Source organism: Musa acuminata, chromosome BXJ1-1 (genome assembly GCF_036884655.1).
Source record: "Musa acuminata AAA Group cultivar baxijiao chromosome BXJ1-1, Cavendish_Baxijiao_AAA, whole genome shotgun sequence".
Lineage (NCBI taxonomy): Eukaryota > Viridiplantae > Streptophyta > Magnoliopsida > Zingiberales > Musaceae > Musa > Musa acuminata.
Window position 1 is genome coordinate 8,238,449 of NC_088327.1, and position 18,993 is coordinate 8,257,441.

The 18,993-nt window shown below is 37.3% G+C and overlaps 3 protein-coding genes across 10 annotated transcripts; all 3 read left to right on the forward strand.

Annotated features, from left to right (window-relative positions):
* The first annotated feature begins 3,766 nt into the window (after window positions 1–3,766).
* On the forward strand, window positions 3,767–10,332 carry LOC135649548 (cysteine protease ATG4B-like). Of its 2 annotated transcripts, XM_065168049.1 has the most exons (9): window positions 3,767–4,063; window positions 4,728–5,193; window positions 5,342–5,427; window positions 5,525–5,575; window positions 5,713–6,098; window positions 7,453–7,591; window positions 9,565–9,620; window positions 9,740–9,810; window positions 9,906–10,332. In XM_065168049.1, the coding sequence occupies exons 2-9, from the start codon at window positions 4,731–4,733 to the stop codon at window positions 10,130–10,132; spliced, it is 1,479 nt and encodes a 492-aa protein (XP_065024121.1). In that variant the 5' UTR covers window positions 3,767–4,063; window positions 4,728–4,730; the 3' UTR covers window positions 10,133–10,332. The 2 variants fall into 2 exon arrangements, 1 of the variants encoding a protein (XP_065024121.1); XR_010501341.1 differs by lacking the exons at window positions 9,740–9,810; window positions 9,906–10,332 and having other exon boundaries at window positions 3,931–4,063; window positions 7,472–7,591.
* Window positions 10,333–11,674: 1,342 nt separating this feature from the next.
* On the forward strand, window positions 11,675–18,687 carry LOC135649610 (uncharacterized). Of its 7 annotated transcripts, none has more exons than XM_065168566.1 (10): window positions 11,675–12,448; window positions 12,531–12,624; window positions 12,714–12,822; window positions 12,899–12,980; window positions 14,510–14,571; window positions 15,045–15,189; window positions 15,454–15,628; window positions 16,880–17,215; window positions 17,303–17,477; window positions 17,564–18,687. In XM_065168566.1, the coding sequence occupies exon 10, from the start codon at window positions 17,571–17,573 to the stop codon at window positions 18,468–18,470; it is 900 nt and encodes a 299-aa protein (XP_065024638.1). In that variant the 5' UTR covers window positions 11,675–12,448; window positions 12,531–12,624; window positions 12,714–12,822; window positions 12,899–12,980; window positions 14,510–14,571; window positions 15,045–15,189; window positions 15,454–15,628; window positions 16,880–17,215; window positions 17,303–17,477; window positions 17,564–17,570; the 3' UTR covers window positions 18,471–18,687. The 7 variants fall into 7 exon arrangements, with proteins under 7 accessions (XP_065024638.1, XP_065024374.1, XP_065024310.1 ...); XM_065168302.1 differs by having other exon boundaries at window positions 11,676–12,131; window positions 12,355–12,448; window positions 17,303–18,687; XM_065168238.1 differs by having other exon boundaries at window positions 11,676–12,448; window positions 15,045–15,214; window positions 17,303–18,687.
* On the forward strand, window positions 12,580–15,553 carry LOC135610058 (uncharacterized). Its single transcript, XM_065104329.1, has 6 exons — window positions 12,580–12,624; window positions 12,714–12,822; window positions 12,899–12,980; window positions 13,189–13,243; window positions 14,510–14,571; window positions 15,454–15,553. Exons 1-6 carry the CDS (start codon window positions 12,580–12,582, stop codon window positions 15,551–15,553), a joined length of 453 nt encoding a protein of 150 aa, XP_064960401.1.
* Window positions 18,688–18,993: the final 306 nt, after the last annotated feature.

Below are 18,993 nucleotides of genomic sequence, written 5' to 3' on the forward strand. Positions count from 1 at the left end.
GCGCCTCGGGTCGAGCCCATGCACTTCACTTTCTTGCGTTGTATAGACCGAGCCCGATACTGTGGATTGCATTATTGGGTAATGACAATGTAAGCATAAGGGTTACAACGGAAAGCGGTCCGACCCACTGTTACACCCGACCGCTACAGAAATCAATGGTCTATGTTTTTTCTTGAACTAAGACTCGACATGAATAAATTATAATAATATAATATTATAAATAAATAAAATAAATCTAATATACGAAGCTTCCGTCAATTCCCGTCTGACTCGAGCTCTAAGAGAGTCAAAAAGTATCGACTCGTCATCTTTAATTATATTATATTATATTAATTAATATATATCAATAGTTTTTAAATTTGATAAAAATTCATTTTAGTACGAGTTAAACGTGGTTGATCGAGATAGATGAGTTGGTGCAGCATGATCTCTGGTTGAAATCGTCATTCCAACAAATACCCATGTATATATGAGATTTTTTATGATTTACATAAGCATTATATTTTTATTGGAATTTTTAATGTAGTATATATGCCCCTTATAATGTTAAGATCTTCTTCTCAATAAATTCAAATTAGCTTATTTTAATCATAATTAATTTTAATTATTTTATTGAGATACCTGAATTAATTAGTGTACTGTTGCATATAATAAAAAATATTTTAATTTAAATTTTAAAATTGATTTAAAAAAATAATATATAAATTAAATTTATTTTTAAATATTTTATCTGATGACACCGCTAATTAATTTTTATCTGGAGACTTTTTTTTTTCGTTGAATAGATGAAAATACCTCTCCACTAGCCATCCACCGCGAGCGGCGTCGACGACCGCCTCTGTCCATCGCCTCCGCCACCTACTACCACCGCGAGCGACGCCGCACCCACTACCGTCGCCCCTCCTTGCTACTGTCGCCAGCATCATCGCCGCCTTGTCCGGCTCCCTCCTCGACCTTCCAGCGCCGTCGTCGCCACCCCACCTTCCAGCATCACCGCCGCCCCCTTCGCCATATAGTGTTGCCGCCACCCCACCCCTTCTCACTGGCGGCAGAGGGGGCTTCCTCCTCGCCATTGTCGCAGGGCGAGGAAGAGGGATTGAAGCGCTCCTCGCTGGCGACAGTGTCGCCTCCTTCATTGATCGCGAGGAAGAGGGATTGAAAATCTCCGTCCACGAGAATCATGGAGCGGTTCAGGGTAGCGCGCGGCAGGCGATGAGGAAAGGGAAGCGGCGGAGGGCGGGGCGGGCGACGCCGAGGCTGCAGTTGTGGTTGGAAGGGCGGGGGCCCCATGAGCAGGCGACCTGGAGAGCAGCGGCGGTGAGGAGGAAGGGCCACTTGCCGCCAGTGAGAAGGGGTTGGGTGGAGTGGCACTGGAAGGCAAAGGGGACGCCTGGTGGAGGACGGGGTGGTGGCAGTTCTGTTAGAAGACGAAGGGGTAAACAAAAGAGGTGGCTAAAAATCAATTACGGGGGTATTTGAAATAAAAACTCAATATTAAAATTTTTTTAGTTTAAAAAACAGTTTTTTTTTATCGAGAAGATATATCGAAGTTTTTTTTATGTTTGAGAGAGACAACAAACTTAAACTCATGAAAGGTATTTTCATTGATGCGATAAAAAAAATCTCTAAGTAAAATCAATTATGAGACTATCATCGAATAAAAACTCAATATTAAAAGTTTTCTAGATTTAAAATATATCTTATATTTTTTTATTATCGAGAGGATACATCTTAAACTTATTTAAAAAATACGTTTGATAGAGGATATTCTGGTACCATCAAACTAGCACTCACCTTAGATCACACGTGACACTACTTCAATCGAAATCACGCACGTCTCAAAATAGTACAAAACGATACAGCTCGACTCAGAAACGATTATATCATAAAGCGACACAAAGCAGAATCCATGCCCCTTGAAAATCACACGAAGCGACACCTTAAAGTGAGTAGACAGCCTTGCATAATACGAGATCAGAACAATCACCTTATTATAAACGAATCGCTCACCTGAAATATCGATGGATGCTAATAACCTACAGCAAATGACGGGGGCGGCCAAGTAAGCAATAGCCTCTCTATTCTCTCATTTACATAGTTAATACCGGTGTCTTCCTCCCCCTCCATTTTTCATTGATTTAAGTGTCGAATGGGTCAAACCGAGAAACTTACAACACAGATCTATTGTGTAGAACCACCGACGGTAAGAAGACAAAACTCTACTACCAAAACGTAGCCTCGTAACCACGAGATAACCCTTTGATCAGAAGATAACCCATCCGTCCAAAAGAGATGACATCACAATTGAGCAAATCTTGATTCCTCTACCCGATCTCACTACTCCAAAGACAAATCGACCCCACGTGAATCGCCTCCCTTGTGGACCTCCTACGTTGGTTTGTCATGTCAACACTCCCATATTGGGACGGAGGAGAACATAACCTTTGACAGTGAACCAACCGTGCTGACTTACCAGTCAACAATACTCATGATCTATCAAAAACTTAATATTAATTTTTTAAAATTTTTATAAAAATATCTTATATTTTTTTATTATCAAGAAATATTTTGAAGTCTTTGTATTGCATGCTGGAAGGAGACAACAAACTTAAACTCATAGTTAAGAGAGACAAAGGTGTTAGAAATGTTTAATACCTTAACTGACAAAAGACATCGACTATGGATAATGATATAATTTTTTTTGAAATATAAAGCTTAGTCACAAGAGAAAACCAAAGAATCAATGATATAACATAAATAAAAAAATATTAACATAATATTTGCATAGATTGACACTTCGGATATAAATTCATGAAAAAAATTAAATCATTTATTATAGGAGATCAAATCGCAAATACACATAAATTAATTTTAACCTAATCACACGTCCCCTTTTATTAGTACACAAATCCCAATTTTGTTTTTAATCTTTTCTCATACTCTCTCTACAAAAAAAACTGAAAGTTATTCTCTCGTCTACTTACTCATCAGAGACAAACCATACATAAGTTTTATATAGATAACCAAACTATAATTTTGGGGTTTATTTCGTTACAAACAAATATTTCTATAAATGAAAAACTCAAATCCCAAAAAATTCTTTAATCTTTTCTTACTCTCTTTCTATATCTATGAAACACTCATGCGAACTAAAGATATTCTCTCACATACTTATTAACAATATATATATATATATATCGAAACTATGGTTTTTAGACTTTTTTTCGTTTACAAACAAAAATTTGTTTATAAACAAGTTTTTAGTATTCATTTTGTTTATAAACAAAAAAATCTATAAATAGATTACGTGTCCTTTAAGGGTTTTAACAATTTATTCCATTTATATTTGTCAATCAAATAAGATTCGGTGGGATCTTAAATTACAAAAATAATATGCCACGCGTAATTGAATGTCTATAAAATGGCATACTTTTGCTATTGATTTTGACTAAGAATCGTAAATGGAATGCTTCTCGATGACAACTCGCATTACGTCTATTGCCGTGCCAATCATTTGGTTCACCCAACAACTCTTCTTCTATTCCAATGGTGACCGTCCTTTTCACAATAATCATCAAAACGATTTCAACGGCTGATAACGATCCATCACAATCATAAACATTCCGGTTTATGCTCGTCCGCGTCTCCGTCGCATACGTTACGAGCATTTATAACATTTCGTATCGGTTGCCGAGACGATACGGAGATAAATCGTCTATTATTCCCCGTTACGATGGCATACTTGCGGGTCTGGACTTCTTTTCCTTCCCATCGCAATTTGGATGCGCCTTCAACGATACTGCTCTCTTCTTCCTCCCGCACGAAACCCGTTCTTCGAAAGGAACCGCGAAATCGCTCAATCCTTGCTTTCTGTGATCGGAGGTAGATCGCGCGCCGAGGAGAAAGCAGCAATCTTGTCGATTTGGGGATTCTTTGGCGTTGTATCTGTCAATCGAATCGGGGACTGAGATCACCTGTGGATTTGGGTCGACCTGGTGAGGAAGAAGATCTCTTTCAGAAGGCTTCTGACCTCGCCGCCCGACCAATTCCAACTATTCTTCTGGTATCTGCTCCTAATTCTTCGAGAAAGTTCGGATTTGTATTTGTTGGAGGCGAACAAGATCGAATTTTTCTTCTTTGGCACGGTTCCAAGTTTGGCAATTTCTATGTGTCATCTATCATTAGGAAATTTTTGTTTAGTTTTTGCTCTGTTAGAATCGACATGTTCAATTTTGCTGTGACTGGTGTCGTGTAACCCGATTTCGTCATAAAATGAAACCTCAAGACAACAGAAAACGACGAATTTATTTCAAGCACTACGATTTAGATAACCATGAATACAGGTTATGATTTTGTGGTGGTTATTTCGAGGAAATTTTGTCTTGGTGCAGTCCGTTGTGCACAGGAAACTTCTTTTTTTGTTTGCATGATTCGGGATATTTTAACCAGGAAAATTTGGATTAACTAGAAGGAAGTGCATGTTTGTGAATTTGTAAGACAGGTACTTTTAATATAGTTTGTGGTATACAAGTGTACATATGTACGATGCTATTATTATTTTATTATTTTTATAAATTGAGGGCAACTCTATATGCAACTTTGGTCAATGCCATCAGAAAATGATGGGTCTTTGAGCTTCCTTTCAGCTTTTTCACTTGGAGTTTCAATGTTTCAATAAGATAATTCCTTTTAAGCAATTTGTTTATGATATTTACTTGCTTGTCTAGGTAATGAGGGACTTGCCTGAGAGAGCCTTAGATTCAGAAAACCCTGCAGGAAACTCAGATGATTCAAGAGACAAAGACCCCATAGCCATTGTATCAGAAGAAAAGTCTGCTGACACAAAGTCTTCAAAGGCTTCTATTTTGGCAAGTTTTCTTTCATCCACTTTGGCTATGTTTGAAACACGCATGGAGTCTTCTTCTGATGACTGTAAAGCGACCAAACCCACAAGCTATGGCTTGAGTACAGCAGTTTCAAATGTCATGATTAGTGGCCCAATTAGGAGGCTTCAGGAGCGTATACTGGGAACTACTAGAATGGAAGCACTGAGCTCAACCAGTGAAATTTGGCTTCTTGGGAAGTGTTATAATGCATCAGCAGAGGAGTCGTCTGGTGGTGAAGATCCTGGTAATAGCTATGCTGAATTTTTAGAGGACTTCTTATCGAGAATTTGGATCACATACAGGAAAGGTTTGTTCGCAGAAGGTTTCTGTCTTTTGTATCACCAGCTGTCTAACATTACCCTTGCTTTCAGTATAGAGTTCTCTTATTTGTTTATACAAAAGTTAGCAGATAATGAAACATAGAAGCTAGGCCCTGAGTAGTGGATTTTCCACAGGTTTTGAACCCATTGGTGACACAAAATTTACAAGTGATGTCAACTGGGGCTGCATGATAAGAAGCAGTCAGATGCTTGTCGCCCAGGTATCTGTGTAACCTGTCAAAATATCGATCTAGACCTAAAATTGTGCTTGAAGGATTAATCAAATGAAATTTTCTTGTTTGTTAAAATTTCAAACAGGCATTGCTTTCTCATCATCTGGGGAGATCTTGGAGGAAGCCCTCTCAGAAGGTGACATGAATGATTACTGTCGGCCGACAAAAAAATTCTTCCATGGAAAATGCTTAAGTTTGTATAGAGAGAGTGATGGAAGCTTTTTTAACTTGCAATGTAGGATTGCTTATGATGGTCCCCTGTTGGTTATGCAGCCATATGATCCCAAATATATCGAGATATTACAACTTTTTGGTGACTCGGAGGCATGTGCTTTTTCTGTGCACAATCTGCTCCGAGCTGGAAGGCATTATGGCTTGGCCGCTGGATCATGGTTGGGTCCTTATGCCATGTGCCGGACATGGGAAACCATCACACGTGCCAATAGGGAGCAAGCTAACCTTGATAAAGGCAAAGAAAGCTTGCCCATGGTTGTGTATATTGTTTCTGGTGATGAAGATGGGGAACAAGGTGGAGCTCCTGTTGTCTGCACTGATGTAGTTGCAAGACTCTGTTCATCTTTTAATATGGCTCTACATGCCTGGGCACCTATTCTCTTGTTAGTTCCATTGGTTCTTGGTTTAGAAAGAATCAATCCCAGGTAAATGATTGTCCTTCTAAAGACATCTTAATGAAGTCATGACTTCCCATTTCCTTTAACATTATTATGGTGAACTTTAAGTTTGAAGTAAAAGGTTCATTCTTTCATAACATGCTATTAGTACCTTGTAGTTCTTATAGCTTGCGTATCTTTCTAAGATGTCAGCAACTAACAAAGACTACTAAACATGATAGGTCTTTTACTGACTTAAAACCCAGAAGAGGTAACTTTGTTAATTTATGCAAAAAGGAGCTATCACGTGTCTATATCAAATGGGCTTGGGAACTAATTAGTTACGATAGTATGTTGAAGCATGAGGTTTTTCCATTTGTTTTCATATAGAGATGCATACTCAAGGTAGTACCCATGTTATGTTGTGTCAGCATGCTTACTTCAGGAAATCCTAAGGGGTCGAGTAATGTTGGTGGCTTGAGCAAGAAGTTCTGATGCCTAAGCATTGTCCATCATTGGATACTGGCCCTGGCATACTAAGATGACATCAAGAGGATGAAATGTCTTCCGCATCTCTTTATCCTCCTCTCTCTGTCTCTATCTCTCTCCTATGAAAATTGTAGCAAAATTTTGTTACTACGGACTCCAGGAAATAAAGTGGTGGAAATAATGTGGGTATTAGATTGTTGCATAGTTGCAAGAATAGATCAAATCTTTTTTTTTTCTGCAAGCTACACATTTTTTTGCCTGTTGGCTCCTTTGGTGTTTAATCAATTCAGATGTGCTTGATATCTTTTTTAGCTTAACTATAAAACAAAAATTTTCAGTATAGTAGTTATGTATTGTAGTAGTAGATAGCAGGTTTAGTTCAGTGATACCTCATCAGTTGATTAGAATAACCTTCATATGAGAGTAAGCTTGTACTATATTTTAATTGCACACGCACTCATACAGTGAAGAACTGTTGTTGGCAGTTTAAATAAGAATAAGAAACTAAATGTTCATAGACTGAAATATTGTAAGCTAGAGAAACTTTTTTAATACTACTTTTTGTTTTTAATGTTTACTTATTATGATCACTAAGAAATAGGTGCCTTAATGTTTTTGCTTTATAAGCAGTGGTCCTCTGATATGTGATTGGACTTCTAAAATTTGTGAATTACTTGATTTTTTCAAACTTTAGTTATATTTCCTGAAACCTTATTTCACAAGGTTGTACTTGAGGTCTATATTTGGTAAATCACTAGCAAATGAGTGTTTTAACTTTTTCAATCTTCTATAATGTATCGGTTTTATATATGATGAAATTCGTAAAAATTTGTCATTTGCATGACATTTTCCAGCTTTGTTTCTTTTCTTTGGTATTCCCTTATCTGGTACTTATGGTGCCACATCATTTTAGATACATCCCATTGCTACAGGAGACATTTTCATTCCCACAAAGTCTGGGCATTTTAGGTGGAAAACCTGGTGCCTCAACTTACATTGTTGGGGTACAAGAAGACAAGGCACTGTATCTGGATCCTCATGAAGTCCAACAGGTATGCTTGTCAAATATAGAACAAGAACTGTATTTGTTTAGAAATTGTCATTTGTTTGTGCTTCTATGTAATTGGTCACTTCCAAATGATTGCTGTATTTTATTGTTATTATATTTGATGTATTGATCTGTGCCACTGGTATAACTAGTTGACCACTTTATTTTGTTTAGAAGATTGAGTTTATCTTGTTAAAATTTTTTGAAACTTGCATCATTGTGTACACCTTTCTAGTTATAGTAAATAACATTTTATATTAAATGTACATGATAGTGAACATCAAAATATACACCTTGCTCCGATGTCTTGTAAAGTTACTTTGTATCAAGGATTGCTACGTTGTTGAATAGGGGGCATGCCAATAATTTTTTGAAATGGAACGTTACCATGTCATGCCAGTCGACATTCCCCTGTTTTTATATTGTAATTGGTCTAGAAATCATATATACACCTTTTGCATTGGTCAGCAAGGAACATGCCAACATACCACAAAATGTTCCCGACCACATTATATGGGTGTTACAAGACAATCGGACCATAACATGCTGATCAGAATGGCAATACTTGCTATGGATCAACTCTTAGTTTATATTCTTGGAATGAGCACAGCATATGAAAGAACCAATGTACAATTTTAAAGTCGAAAGAAAATCAATTGTATAATAAGGAAACTCATCCCGAATAACTATTGACTTTAGGGAGGATAATATCTTTCCAATTTTTTTGTTCTTATCATTCTATATCATCCCACATCTTAGATGTCCTATGTGTTCTATGTTCTTTTCAATGTCACCTTGAATATGATCTCTAAAATATGTGCAAATTTAACTCCTTATGAAAAAAGGAACAAAAAACTTGGAAGCTCTTGATGTAGACCTAGGCACAAGGGAAAGAGGTTATAGAATTTTGTTTTTTCTATTATCTGAAGTTGAATTACTTATGGGAATTTATAATTTGTTCTGCTGGTGGTATTAACCTAAGATGTAGGTAGATTTTCAAAGCTTTGTAATGCTCAACTACTGTGCCTTATGCCAATTCCAACTGTGGTTCTTATGTCTAATTTTGTTATACTCATCGAGTATGCAAAAAATTGACATATTATATTACGAACAATTAGATCACCTATTTCTTTTCTGTATGAAGAAAATATTCACAACTGGTTCATTTATATACATTTTTGTGACCTCTTTCCCCTTTCCACCTTTTTGCTGCTTCTTTTGGTTGAAACATAAAACTCAGTCCATAACTGCAAGCTTTATCGTATTATGGGTAATCTCAAGTGGATGCAGTGATTTCCTGAAGCATCAGTCAAATTCCTTCCCATGGGCCTTTTGGACCACTCTCTGTCCATTCTATCTGTGCAATCTGCCAAGTGGAATGTGCCAGTGGGAAACAAAACCTCAGCAAGAGAAGATTCAATTTGGTTAGGTTCACTCGTATGAACCAGTTTCCTTTAGGTCATCAAGCTTCATTCAAAGCCCGAAAGAGAGTATGCAATAAGGTCATATGGAATAGTAGGCATTGTCAAGAAAGAAAAGGGATGCAAACCCGATATACATGCATGCATACATACATACATATCAATTCCTCCTTTTGCCATGGTCTTGGCTTTCAGAGAATGACAGGGTTCGTTGTTATCATGTTAGGAACAATAAATATTCTACTTTTTCTGTATGAATAAAATATGCACAATTAGTTCACATATAACACATTTATATCAGTCCTTTCCCCCTTCCACCTTCTTGCTGCCTGTTTTGGTTGAAACAAGCTCAGTCCAAAACTGCTGCAAGTCTGCAAACATAAACCTAGCAGCCCAAAAAAGGCCAAATATTAATTCCTTCTTTCACGATGGTCTACCTGGCTTTCAGATAATGACATATGCACTTTCATTGTTTTCTGTTCTCTTATCTACAATGGCAAATTCTTCTCATACAAGCCTTTTGGAGCCACTGAGTTATTGACAATGTATGAAACAGGCTGTCGATCTCAAGAGTGATAGCTCAGAAGCCGATTATATTTCGTATCACTGCAGGTATGCTGTGTCAACCTACACTTTGACCACATTAGTATCTATAGTGTTTTTTCCATCACAAGTGGCTGTCTTCTCTAACCATTTCTTCTCCCTTGCCATCTGGTGATTAACGGTTCCAGAACTGTCCGACATGTGCCATTTGACCTGATAGATCCTTCTTTGGCCATCGGATTCCATTGCCGAGATAAAGGTCAGCTGATTTTTGATAGATTATTTTTTCTTTTCAAATAAGAATTCTATGCATCCATAAGCTTTCGCCCGCTTGATTTTGTTTAACCGTTGCAGATGATTTCGAAGATTTCTGCTCCCGTGCTTCTCAGCTTGGGGACAAGTCCAATGGAGCACCACTTTTTACCGTGACCCAGTTTCCTCAACCTTCAAAAACAGTTCCTTATTGTGATGGAGATAATGAAGGCAATTCTCGCAACTGCATGATGGATAACACCTTTGATGTGGAGAACTTTGGTGATAATGATGCCCAACCCGGTGAAGATGAATGGCAAATCTTATAAAGCGCTATGCGTGTCTGAAGCTATGTTTGGTCAATGATAGCTCATGTCATCTCCCTGCACTCATCAACTTAGTGCGAGAATTATTTGGTCGAAGAATCTGATCTGCACTATGCTGGATTTCATATCCTTCATACATTCTTTGTAATATATTTGGATTGGTATTGTACAAGTAAAAGAGTTATTTTCTGTTCCTTGTTGCATTCTTGCCGTCTGTTATTAGTGTTTGTGTTCGGCTGTTGCTTGTCGGGTGTGTTGGAAGGGATCCGGGTTTGTAATTTGAGTGACGAGGATCCCTAACCCATCTTTCACGGTGTTTGAGTACCTTGTGGGGGCCAATAGTTCTACCAATTGGGAGTTCTCCTTTGCTTAAACCCTGCCTGGAGCAAAACTGGAGCGACAATTCTTCACCCTTAGGTGGTGGAGGGTCCTGTTTGCATCCGAACCCAATAAGAGAGCGACAAAGCCCTCGTCTTCTTAAATTTAAGGTCTCGAATCTTAAAACATCCTATCTTAAAGAGTCATTAAGTTGCTGTAACTTATACATAATGATGAAGTACAAGTCCAAGGCTTTCAAAAAATTTAAAGAATATAAGAATGAGATAAAAAATTAGACTAGAAAGAGTATCAAGTGCATATGTCCATACATAAAGAAATTATCACTCCATCAAGTGCATATGTCTATACATAAAGAAATTATCAATTAATGTAATGAAGTAAGAATAACCTTCTATGGCCTAAGTAGATATGGGATCATATACATCATTATGTATAAGTTACAGCAACTTAATGACTCTTTATCTAATTTCACTAAATGGAGAGTTCAATTTTTCATAAAGGCAAGACTCGCAAGTTGCATATGGCTCATAGTCAAATGGATCTAGGTATCTATCCTTCAACAACTTTTAAATTATTCCTTCGTTGATGTGACTTTGCCTACAATGCTACATATACATAATATTCATCTCATCTTGTTTCCTCTTGGATATACTTATATTTATGATATGTTATAATATTTAGCATAAATAAGTCATTATACAATGTTCCTCTAGTGATTCTTATCACCTCAATATAAATGAACAACTATTATTCTTAAAAACTAATTTATATCCACAAATATCAAATATAAAATAGAAATAATATTTTTGATAAAAGAATGAATGAAATAATATGCATTTAATGCAATAATTTTTTTTGATAAAAAAATATTAACCATGAATCTTGGTATTTTTTATTTTATCACTTTTCTTTTTGTTTACTAATCACATTTTGAAGCTTATTTAGAAAATATTATAAATATAGTTAAATAAAAAAATATTATTATAATATCATAATATAAATATACAGTGGAATATGAGTAGAATACTTATCACATTTAAACCGAGGGCCTTTTGGTATGAAGAATAAGGATTGAAGGAGTCATATTTAAAATTAAAGATTTAAAGGACTATATAGAAAAGAAAGCATAATATTTTAGGAGAATTCTCGAAAAAAGCCTTCAAATTTTGATAGAACGTCCCCTTTGTTTTAGTAAATAATAAATTAACCCTCGGCCCCCCCCGGACCCGCCACCGCCACCCCTCCCCTCTGCCTCGTTTGACTTGCCGTCGCCTCCGCCGCATCACCCTCGTCGTCCTCGCTTGCTGCACAGGCGGCTAGCGTCATCGTCCGCAGCCCTCACGCGAGGAAGGAGAGGACCCCGCCGGACCCTCCCCTGCGCGCCTCGCGCTGGAGGCCCTTGCGTGAGGAAGGAGGGGCGCGGAGGCGACGACGGGTCCGAGAGGGGCTAATGGGGTTGGCGGAGGTGACGACGATCTTCGTGCAAGTGTTGCGGGCGGGGACGGCGAGGGCTGCCATCGCCTCCGCGCCCCCTTCTTCCTCGTGCGAGGGCGAGGCGGGCAGGGGCAGGTCTACGAAGACAACGATTGGTCAGACAGGACAGAGGGGAGGGGAGGGGAGGTGGTGGTGGAGGCGGCGCAAGGGCGGTGCAAGACGGAGGCAGGTTTGGTGGGGGCTAAGGGCAAAATTATTTTTCACATAATAAGGGCGAGAATTTTTAAATGTTAAGTTGGAATGCTCTGAGATTTTTTTGAAAGTTGGATGCTCAGCTTGAATTTCCGAACGATATGTGGCTTTCCCTTCCTTCCTCTCCGATCTTTCGCTTTTTGTTGTTTTGGGTTCTTCTTCCTTCTGATACATTAAAGATAGGTTTCTGATGTTGGTAGAAGCGGTTTGGCCTGCGATCCATCTATTCATCACGACAACGAGAACTTACCTGGAAACCCATCATCGTTCTTCAACCCTCGCAATCATTAGCCGGTAATGCAAGCATGGGCTTCCCCGTTTTCCTGAGCCTCATTTATTTCCTATTCCACTGATTTGGTACTATTCGCCGCCGCAGCAAAGGCAACATCCAGATCACAAGAAGTCGTTGATTGTAAACATCAACGATGGGTTATGCACATCCGGTGATCCGACCTGCCGGAATCCGCAAGGTAATGAATTCTTTTATTTTCTGGTGCTCAAATCATGCCCGTCTTCTCCGTCGATCGTTGATTCCTTTGCCTTTTCTTTTATTCGGCAGTCGACTTACTGCTCTAGCTTGTACCAACATTGCGAGACTACGAGAAGGACTGTGCATATAGTGAACCTAGATCCAGCGGCTGAACATTTCGACTATCCTGCCGCTGTGGGTGTGTGTTCCTCTATTGCTTCTTTATGTTCTTTAGCTTAACTGATTGTTTGTGATGCATTGTTGTCTTATTGCAGATATTAGAGAGCTCATATGTCTGGATGACCTCATGGAGAAACTTGGCTTGGGCCAAAATGGGGGGCTCATTTATTGCAAGAAGTATGGTTTTACTTCATTTTCTTTTCTTCTAGTGATGTGTGCCCTTATTTTATTCAAAGCATCTCAAAATTGGAATTCATAACCTGAACGACTATAATTGAATGATAATAGTTCGTTGGAAATTTGGAATAGTAGAGAACTATGTTGAATATTTTAGTGGAAGATGGAATAATGTCTGGTAAGCATGACTATCTGCAAACATTAAAAGGATCAAAGATTATCAGGACATTGTCCAGACATTTCGTTTGGAAAAACAAATCCTGGTAACCTGGTTTAGACTTCTCTGCGACAGTATATGTAATTCATCTTTCATTGTATTTCATCAAGCTTTCTGCTTGTTGAAGTCTATTGAGGATCGAAGCACATTTTGGGGGTCATGATCTCAACTACGGAAAATAGTGACTGGCTGGTGAGACATCTGAATCATGTGCTTAATGAGTGACGAGAAAGTATGGAGCAGTTGACAAAAAAAACCTCAACTTTCATATTATGGACTCCTTTACAATAGCAAGTCCATAGCTTCCCCATATTCCAACTGAAGAACTTGTCCTTGATTTGTCATCTATCAGCTATATTTCCAAATTGTTGCACTTTCTGAATTTCCTTTGGTGCTCGTTACGGTTTGTAGAGTCCTCTTGCTACATGAGTCGAGTGACTTAAATCCTTGATCATTTGATTCTAGTTACTTAAATCCAGAGGCAAGGATTCTGCTGTCAGAGTTGAATCAGCATATGGCACTGCAGTTTGCAAAGCTGAATAATGCTTTCAGTTATTTTGAGCATATATAGTTATTTTGCATATAACTCCTCCATATGTGATGGGGCTGCTTTCAGTTAATTTTTCTTATGACATTTACTTCTATTTTCTATTGCGAGAAAAAAAAAAATACAGGGCCCAGTTTATAGTAACTCTGTTGATTTCTTAAGTTGGTGAAAGATTGTCAAAAGCTGCAAACATGTTCAAACCTATGGCAAGACAATCCATCATGTTTGGATGTTCACATGACAAATTAAGACAATCTACATCCAGCTGGGTGGCTCACTCTAGGATTGGTTAAGTTGATATTGTGTTTGTGTGTATTTGATGGTAAATCCCTTGTATATATATATATGTATGTGTATATATATATATATATATATATATATATATATATATATATATATATATATACATATGAGGATCAAACATTCATGTTGAGCTGATAATGATCAGCTTATCTTTCTGAGATGTATTGCTTCTTGCTAATAACCACATTAAGAGAAAATGATGCAGCTTGTTTGATAGAAGACTTTGCAGTGACTTGATACATCAGTCCTTGGCTATAGACTGAATTCTGAGCCATGAAGAGTGTTTGAAAAACCTATGACTTGTATTATATCTATTTTTTTTATTATAATAACTAGTTGCTAGCTCTCATGGTAGAAACAAACTTATAATGTCTACTTTGGTACTGAAATTGTTACTTCAGTTTACACTAGTTATGCTATTAATCATGCAATTGATTGTTGTAATCTTTGTTCTATGTTTAGGTTGATGATTTTAGCATGGTCAACTTTCTAGTTTATACCACTCGACTTGAGAAGGAGAGCAGGTAACCCACATCCTAGGAAAGACCTTGTGCCTTGAGGCTATTTAAATAGTTTCTTACGATTGATGTTTTATTCAATTTTCATTGGTTCCAAATCAGTAAGTATATAACTATATTTTGCTTCATCACAAATATAGACAGACAAGCAGACATACATGCAAATTGAATTAAATAGAAAACTCAGGAATTATTCTATAAGGAGATTCTTTTCTGTACTTCTGTATCCTTCGTTTGGTGTAAATATATGTATAGACCATACTACCTTTCAAACATGCAAATGCAACTGGTTCTTCATGGTTGATATTTGGTCTCATGGTCCTTAGATTTTAATTTACAAAAATAAAGACACCATGATGAAAGAAAAAAAGAAGAGATGGATTTTCTTTTGTTTTGTATGTTTTTTGTGTGTCTGTGTGTCTGTTTGTGTGATCTTGGATCAAACAAAAAATCACCAAAGTAGATTCTTGTAATTGCAGGAAGATATTGCATCTGTCGTTGTTCTATCATTGGCCCTCATCATCGACTTCATGCACTGACCTACTTGATTACGACTACCAAGGGGGCATGGCTAATCTCGTTGAGACATGTTGCGGTTTTATCCATCCATAATTGATATTTGAGGTTCTTCTTTATGACTGTCTTGCAGGTTCTTTTGCTGCTTAATAACCATCCATATCATTTGGAAAATGATCATATATTTAAACTTTACTAATCAAGGAAAATGATTTTTTTATTTCTTGCATCTATGCTTTCCAAGGTTACCAATTATTTGTATCCCATGGGCAGCTACTCTTGCCCATGGCCAAAGTGGATAGATAAGTCATGCATATACCTTCAACATTTGAAGAGTATCACTTACAACCTTACATTGTTCTCTTAATGCAGCATACAGTATGTGCTATCATGCATCGACAACTGCATCCAGTTTGGTGAAGATGATGCTGATGTGAAGATCAAAGATTTTGATCCTGTTGAAGATGAATAATTTTGCGTCTTTAGTTGAGAATGTGTATAATAATTCAAGGGAGACATGAAGGAACTGAGGTCAGATATTGACCAGGTTAGACAGTTACAATACTCTTGTTTTGTGAAGCACTTTATCAGGCTGTTTATTTAATCATCAGAACTTAGATAAGCTTTTTCTGTACTTGGATGTTGTCCAGATTGGGCAATTAAGTCTTCTCATTTTGGCGTTTTAATATGTGTTTCAACAATTAATACATCCCAGGCCCATTAAAATCACCATTTTTGCATAAAGAAGATACGAAATTCATAAAATTTGCAGAATGAAAGCTGGTACAAGATTTATATAGTTTGTCGCTTTCTGTAAAAGTCTAGTTCTTCATCACATATCATGTGAAACAAATTATGTCTTCTCATATAAATCATTAAGAATTTTAGTTTATTTTTTTCTAACAGAGAATTTTCTTTTTTCTTATTCTCACTAGATCAATAAAAGAGAAATCCAAGAGTTAAGAGCACTTCAAGTATTTTATCCTCCCCTTATAAAAAATTAGAAATACATGAGGAATCTATAGAACAATCAAACTATTTTTTTTTCACGTAAAAGCCTTTCCATAGTAGGATTTCTTTTCATCCCCTTCATAACATGGAAGTTATTTATGGACTCAAAGTAGTATCAAATCAATGATAAATTTAATGTTCCAAAGAAAATAAATGTGGAGAATATGGACTCATAAAAGGTATGTGAAGATTTGGTAAATCTCATTTATAGCATATGTGATTTATCCTTAATATTTGCAATCATAGTAAGATAGTGAATCAGACATGGAGAGGAAGACTAGTTTGACTTTTATCTCCTCTAGCTCCTCTATTCTCCCTTATAAATGAGAGAGAGAGACAAACTGACATGTCTCCAGGGCTATCTTTTGGTGGTCTCTGTGGATCCGGTAAAATTAAATTTATTTTAGAATATTTTTTTGCATGTTTATTCTGATTTCTTAATCTAATGATTTTATTTTTTTTTAACCATATATTAGTTTCTTACTGCAATTGGAAGTATTTCTCACATATTAGATATCTCTTAGGTTTAAATGGTTCTTCTACTGTGATATGACTATTTGTGTCTTTAGAATATTTCATATAATGTCTGTAATATGAAAGGAGATGAATTAAAAGAATATTTTGACTAGGTTTTTAGATGGATTAACAATGATCAATAATTTAACATGGAAAATGAGCTAAAATATTTATGTGAACCATATATTTACTCTACTACAAGCATTGATATTCTTTTGATCAACACACCTAACTGTTGTCTAATATGCTTTTCCTATTTCATCTTTCACAGCATCACTTTTTGATTGCACCTTAAACCAGGAAAAATGAAATGGGAGGATTTGCCCATCAATCTCCTTCTACAGATTTTTAAAGAACTAAATCCAATCGATCATGGTGCGGTAGCCCGAGTCTGTCACTTATGGCGAATGACTTATTTGGATTCATCACTTTGGAGAATAGTCGATCTCGGGTCTCTACGATCCAACTCTATATGGGTAAACACAAGGATTAGGTTGTCACAAGCACTGAGGACTATGGTGACTTATGGTCGTGTAAACATCAGGTGCATTATATTTCATCCCCAATTGCTTATCAAGGATGAACACTTGAACCTCATTGCTCAAGGGTAAAATATTGGTTTCTTCTGTGTCTTGATTGGTAATCTGATGGTTATCTATATATATTCATTTACATAATTTGTTGGTTTGTACAGATGTCCTCATCTTAAAAGACTTGTCGTGCTACGTTGGGAAGTCATGAATAAAAATGCAATGTGCAATGCCATAAAGAACTTCAGAGATTTGGAATCGATGATCGTGCCCGGGAACACTTCACTACATATAATGAAGATGATGAGTATGTCCTGTAAGAGCTTCTCTGAGTTGAAGGTCATAGGCTGCTTTCCCAAGAGATTCGGCATAAGAGCTACATTATATCTACCTGGGTTGAAGGTATTGAGCTTGCGGTGTTGCAGGACATCCATGGTAGCTATCGAGATGATATTGGGAGGCATGAACCATCTTGAGGTGCTTAATCTATCGCATGCCCTGGTGCAACTCGAGGTGGGATCAGAAGTCATGCCAATAGCAAAATGGTTTAAGGAGATGACATGCAAATTTGTGCTCGAAACGGCTTCCACATTGAGGAGCTTCTTGTACTGTCAGGACTATGTATCATGTAGTGAATGCAAGACGATGATGGATGGTGGCTTGGGGCATGACAATGGATTTTGGCGACACGATGAGGTGGTGTCTTTAGACTTGCGCAAAGACACTCACCATAATGTTGACGATGGTGTTTATGATTATTATCGTGGTGATGATGAAGACCTCGATGATGATGATCATGCTGATGATGATGATGATGATAATGATTATGATTATGTTAGTGATGCCGAAGAAGACGATGATGATGATGACTATGATGATGATGATGATAATGTTGTGGATGACACAAATGAAGACGACGACGACGACGAGGATGATGATGATGATGTTGTGGATGACACAAATGAAGACGACGATGATGATGATGATGATGATGACGACGATGACAACAATGATGATGATGTCAATGATGATGATGATGACAACGATGATAATGATGATGACAACGATGATGATGATGATGATGATGATGATGATGATGATGATGACGACGATGACAACGATGATGATGATGTCAATGATGATGATGATGACAACGATGATAATGATGATGACAACGATGATGATGATGATGATTACAACGATGATGATGATGTCAATGATGGTGATGATGATGATGATGATGATGATGATGATTACAACGTTGATGATGATGTCGACGATGATGATGATGATGATGATTACAACGATGATGATGATGATGCGAGGAGATGATTTCCTTCTGCCAAAGAGCAATTAGACTTTATTTCCTTCCACCAACAGCTCTTGTGATGCGAGAAGAAGAAGCAGCAGCGATCAATTTATTTCCCTAGTGTCAAAATAATAATAATTTCATTCCCCTTTTAAAACTAATGTTTTAAGTCACTCGGTGTAAAATACTTAAGGATTTCTACGTGCCTATTCTATTTATTGCAAGTATTGTATTTGTGCATGACTATTGCTGATTAATAATTTATTATTGTTATTATTATTATTATTTATATTATTATTATTATTATCTTTATTATATCCCTTATGGCTTTCCTCCCTCACTCTCCCCTTCTCTTTGCCCTCCGCTCCTCTCTTTCTGGCTCTCCTCGGTGATGTTCCACCAGTCTTAGCTGCTATGGGCATGGGCTCCCCAGTGCAAGAAATGAGCTCCACCATTACCGATAGGTTCCTGGTCTCCTCCCAAGCCCGACGAGGTAGACATGAGCTCCCCTACCCGAGAAACCAGCTCCGTTGACGCTGCTGTCGG

Coding starts and splice junctions, on each gene's coding strand:
- LOC135610058 (XM_065104329.1), top strand. CDS start 12,580: ATGGGTTATGCACATCCGGTGATCCGACCTGCCGGAATCCGCAAG. Junction 12,981..13,188: donor GGGCTCATTTATTGCAAGAA/GTATGGTTTTAC, acceptor AAACATTAAAAG/GATCAAAGATTATCAGGACA. Junction 13,244..14,509: donor GTTTGGAAAAACAAATCCTG/GTAACCTGGTTT, acceptor TTCTATGTTTAG/GTTGATGATTTTAGCATGGT.
- LOC135649548 (XM_065168049.1), top strand. CDS start 4,731: ATGAGGGACTTGCCTGAGAGAGCCTTAGATTCAGAAAACCCTGCAGGA. Junction 5,428..5,524: donor GTCAGATGCTTGTCGCCCAG/GTATCTGTGTAA, acceptor AATTTCAAACAG/GCATTGCTTTCTCATCATCT. Junction 5,576..5,712: donor GGAGGAAGCCCTCTCAGAAG/GTGACATGAATG, acceptor TTGGTTATGCAG/CCATATGATCCCAAATATAT.
- LOC135649610 (XM_065168238.1), top strand. CDS start 16,914: ATGAAATGGGAGGATTTGCCCATCAATCTCCTTCTACAGATTTTTAAA. Junction 17,216..17,302: donor TTGAACCTCATTGCTCAAGG/GTAAAATATTGG, acceptor TGGTTTGTACAG/ATGTCCTCATCTTAAAAGAC.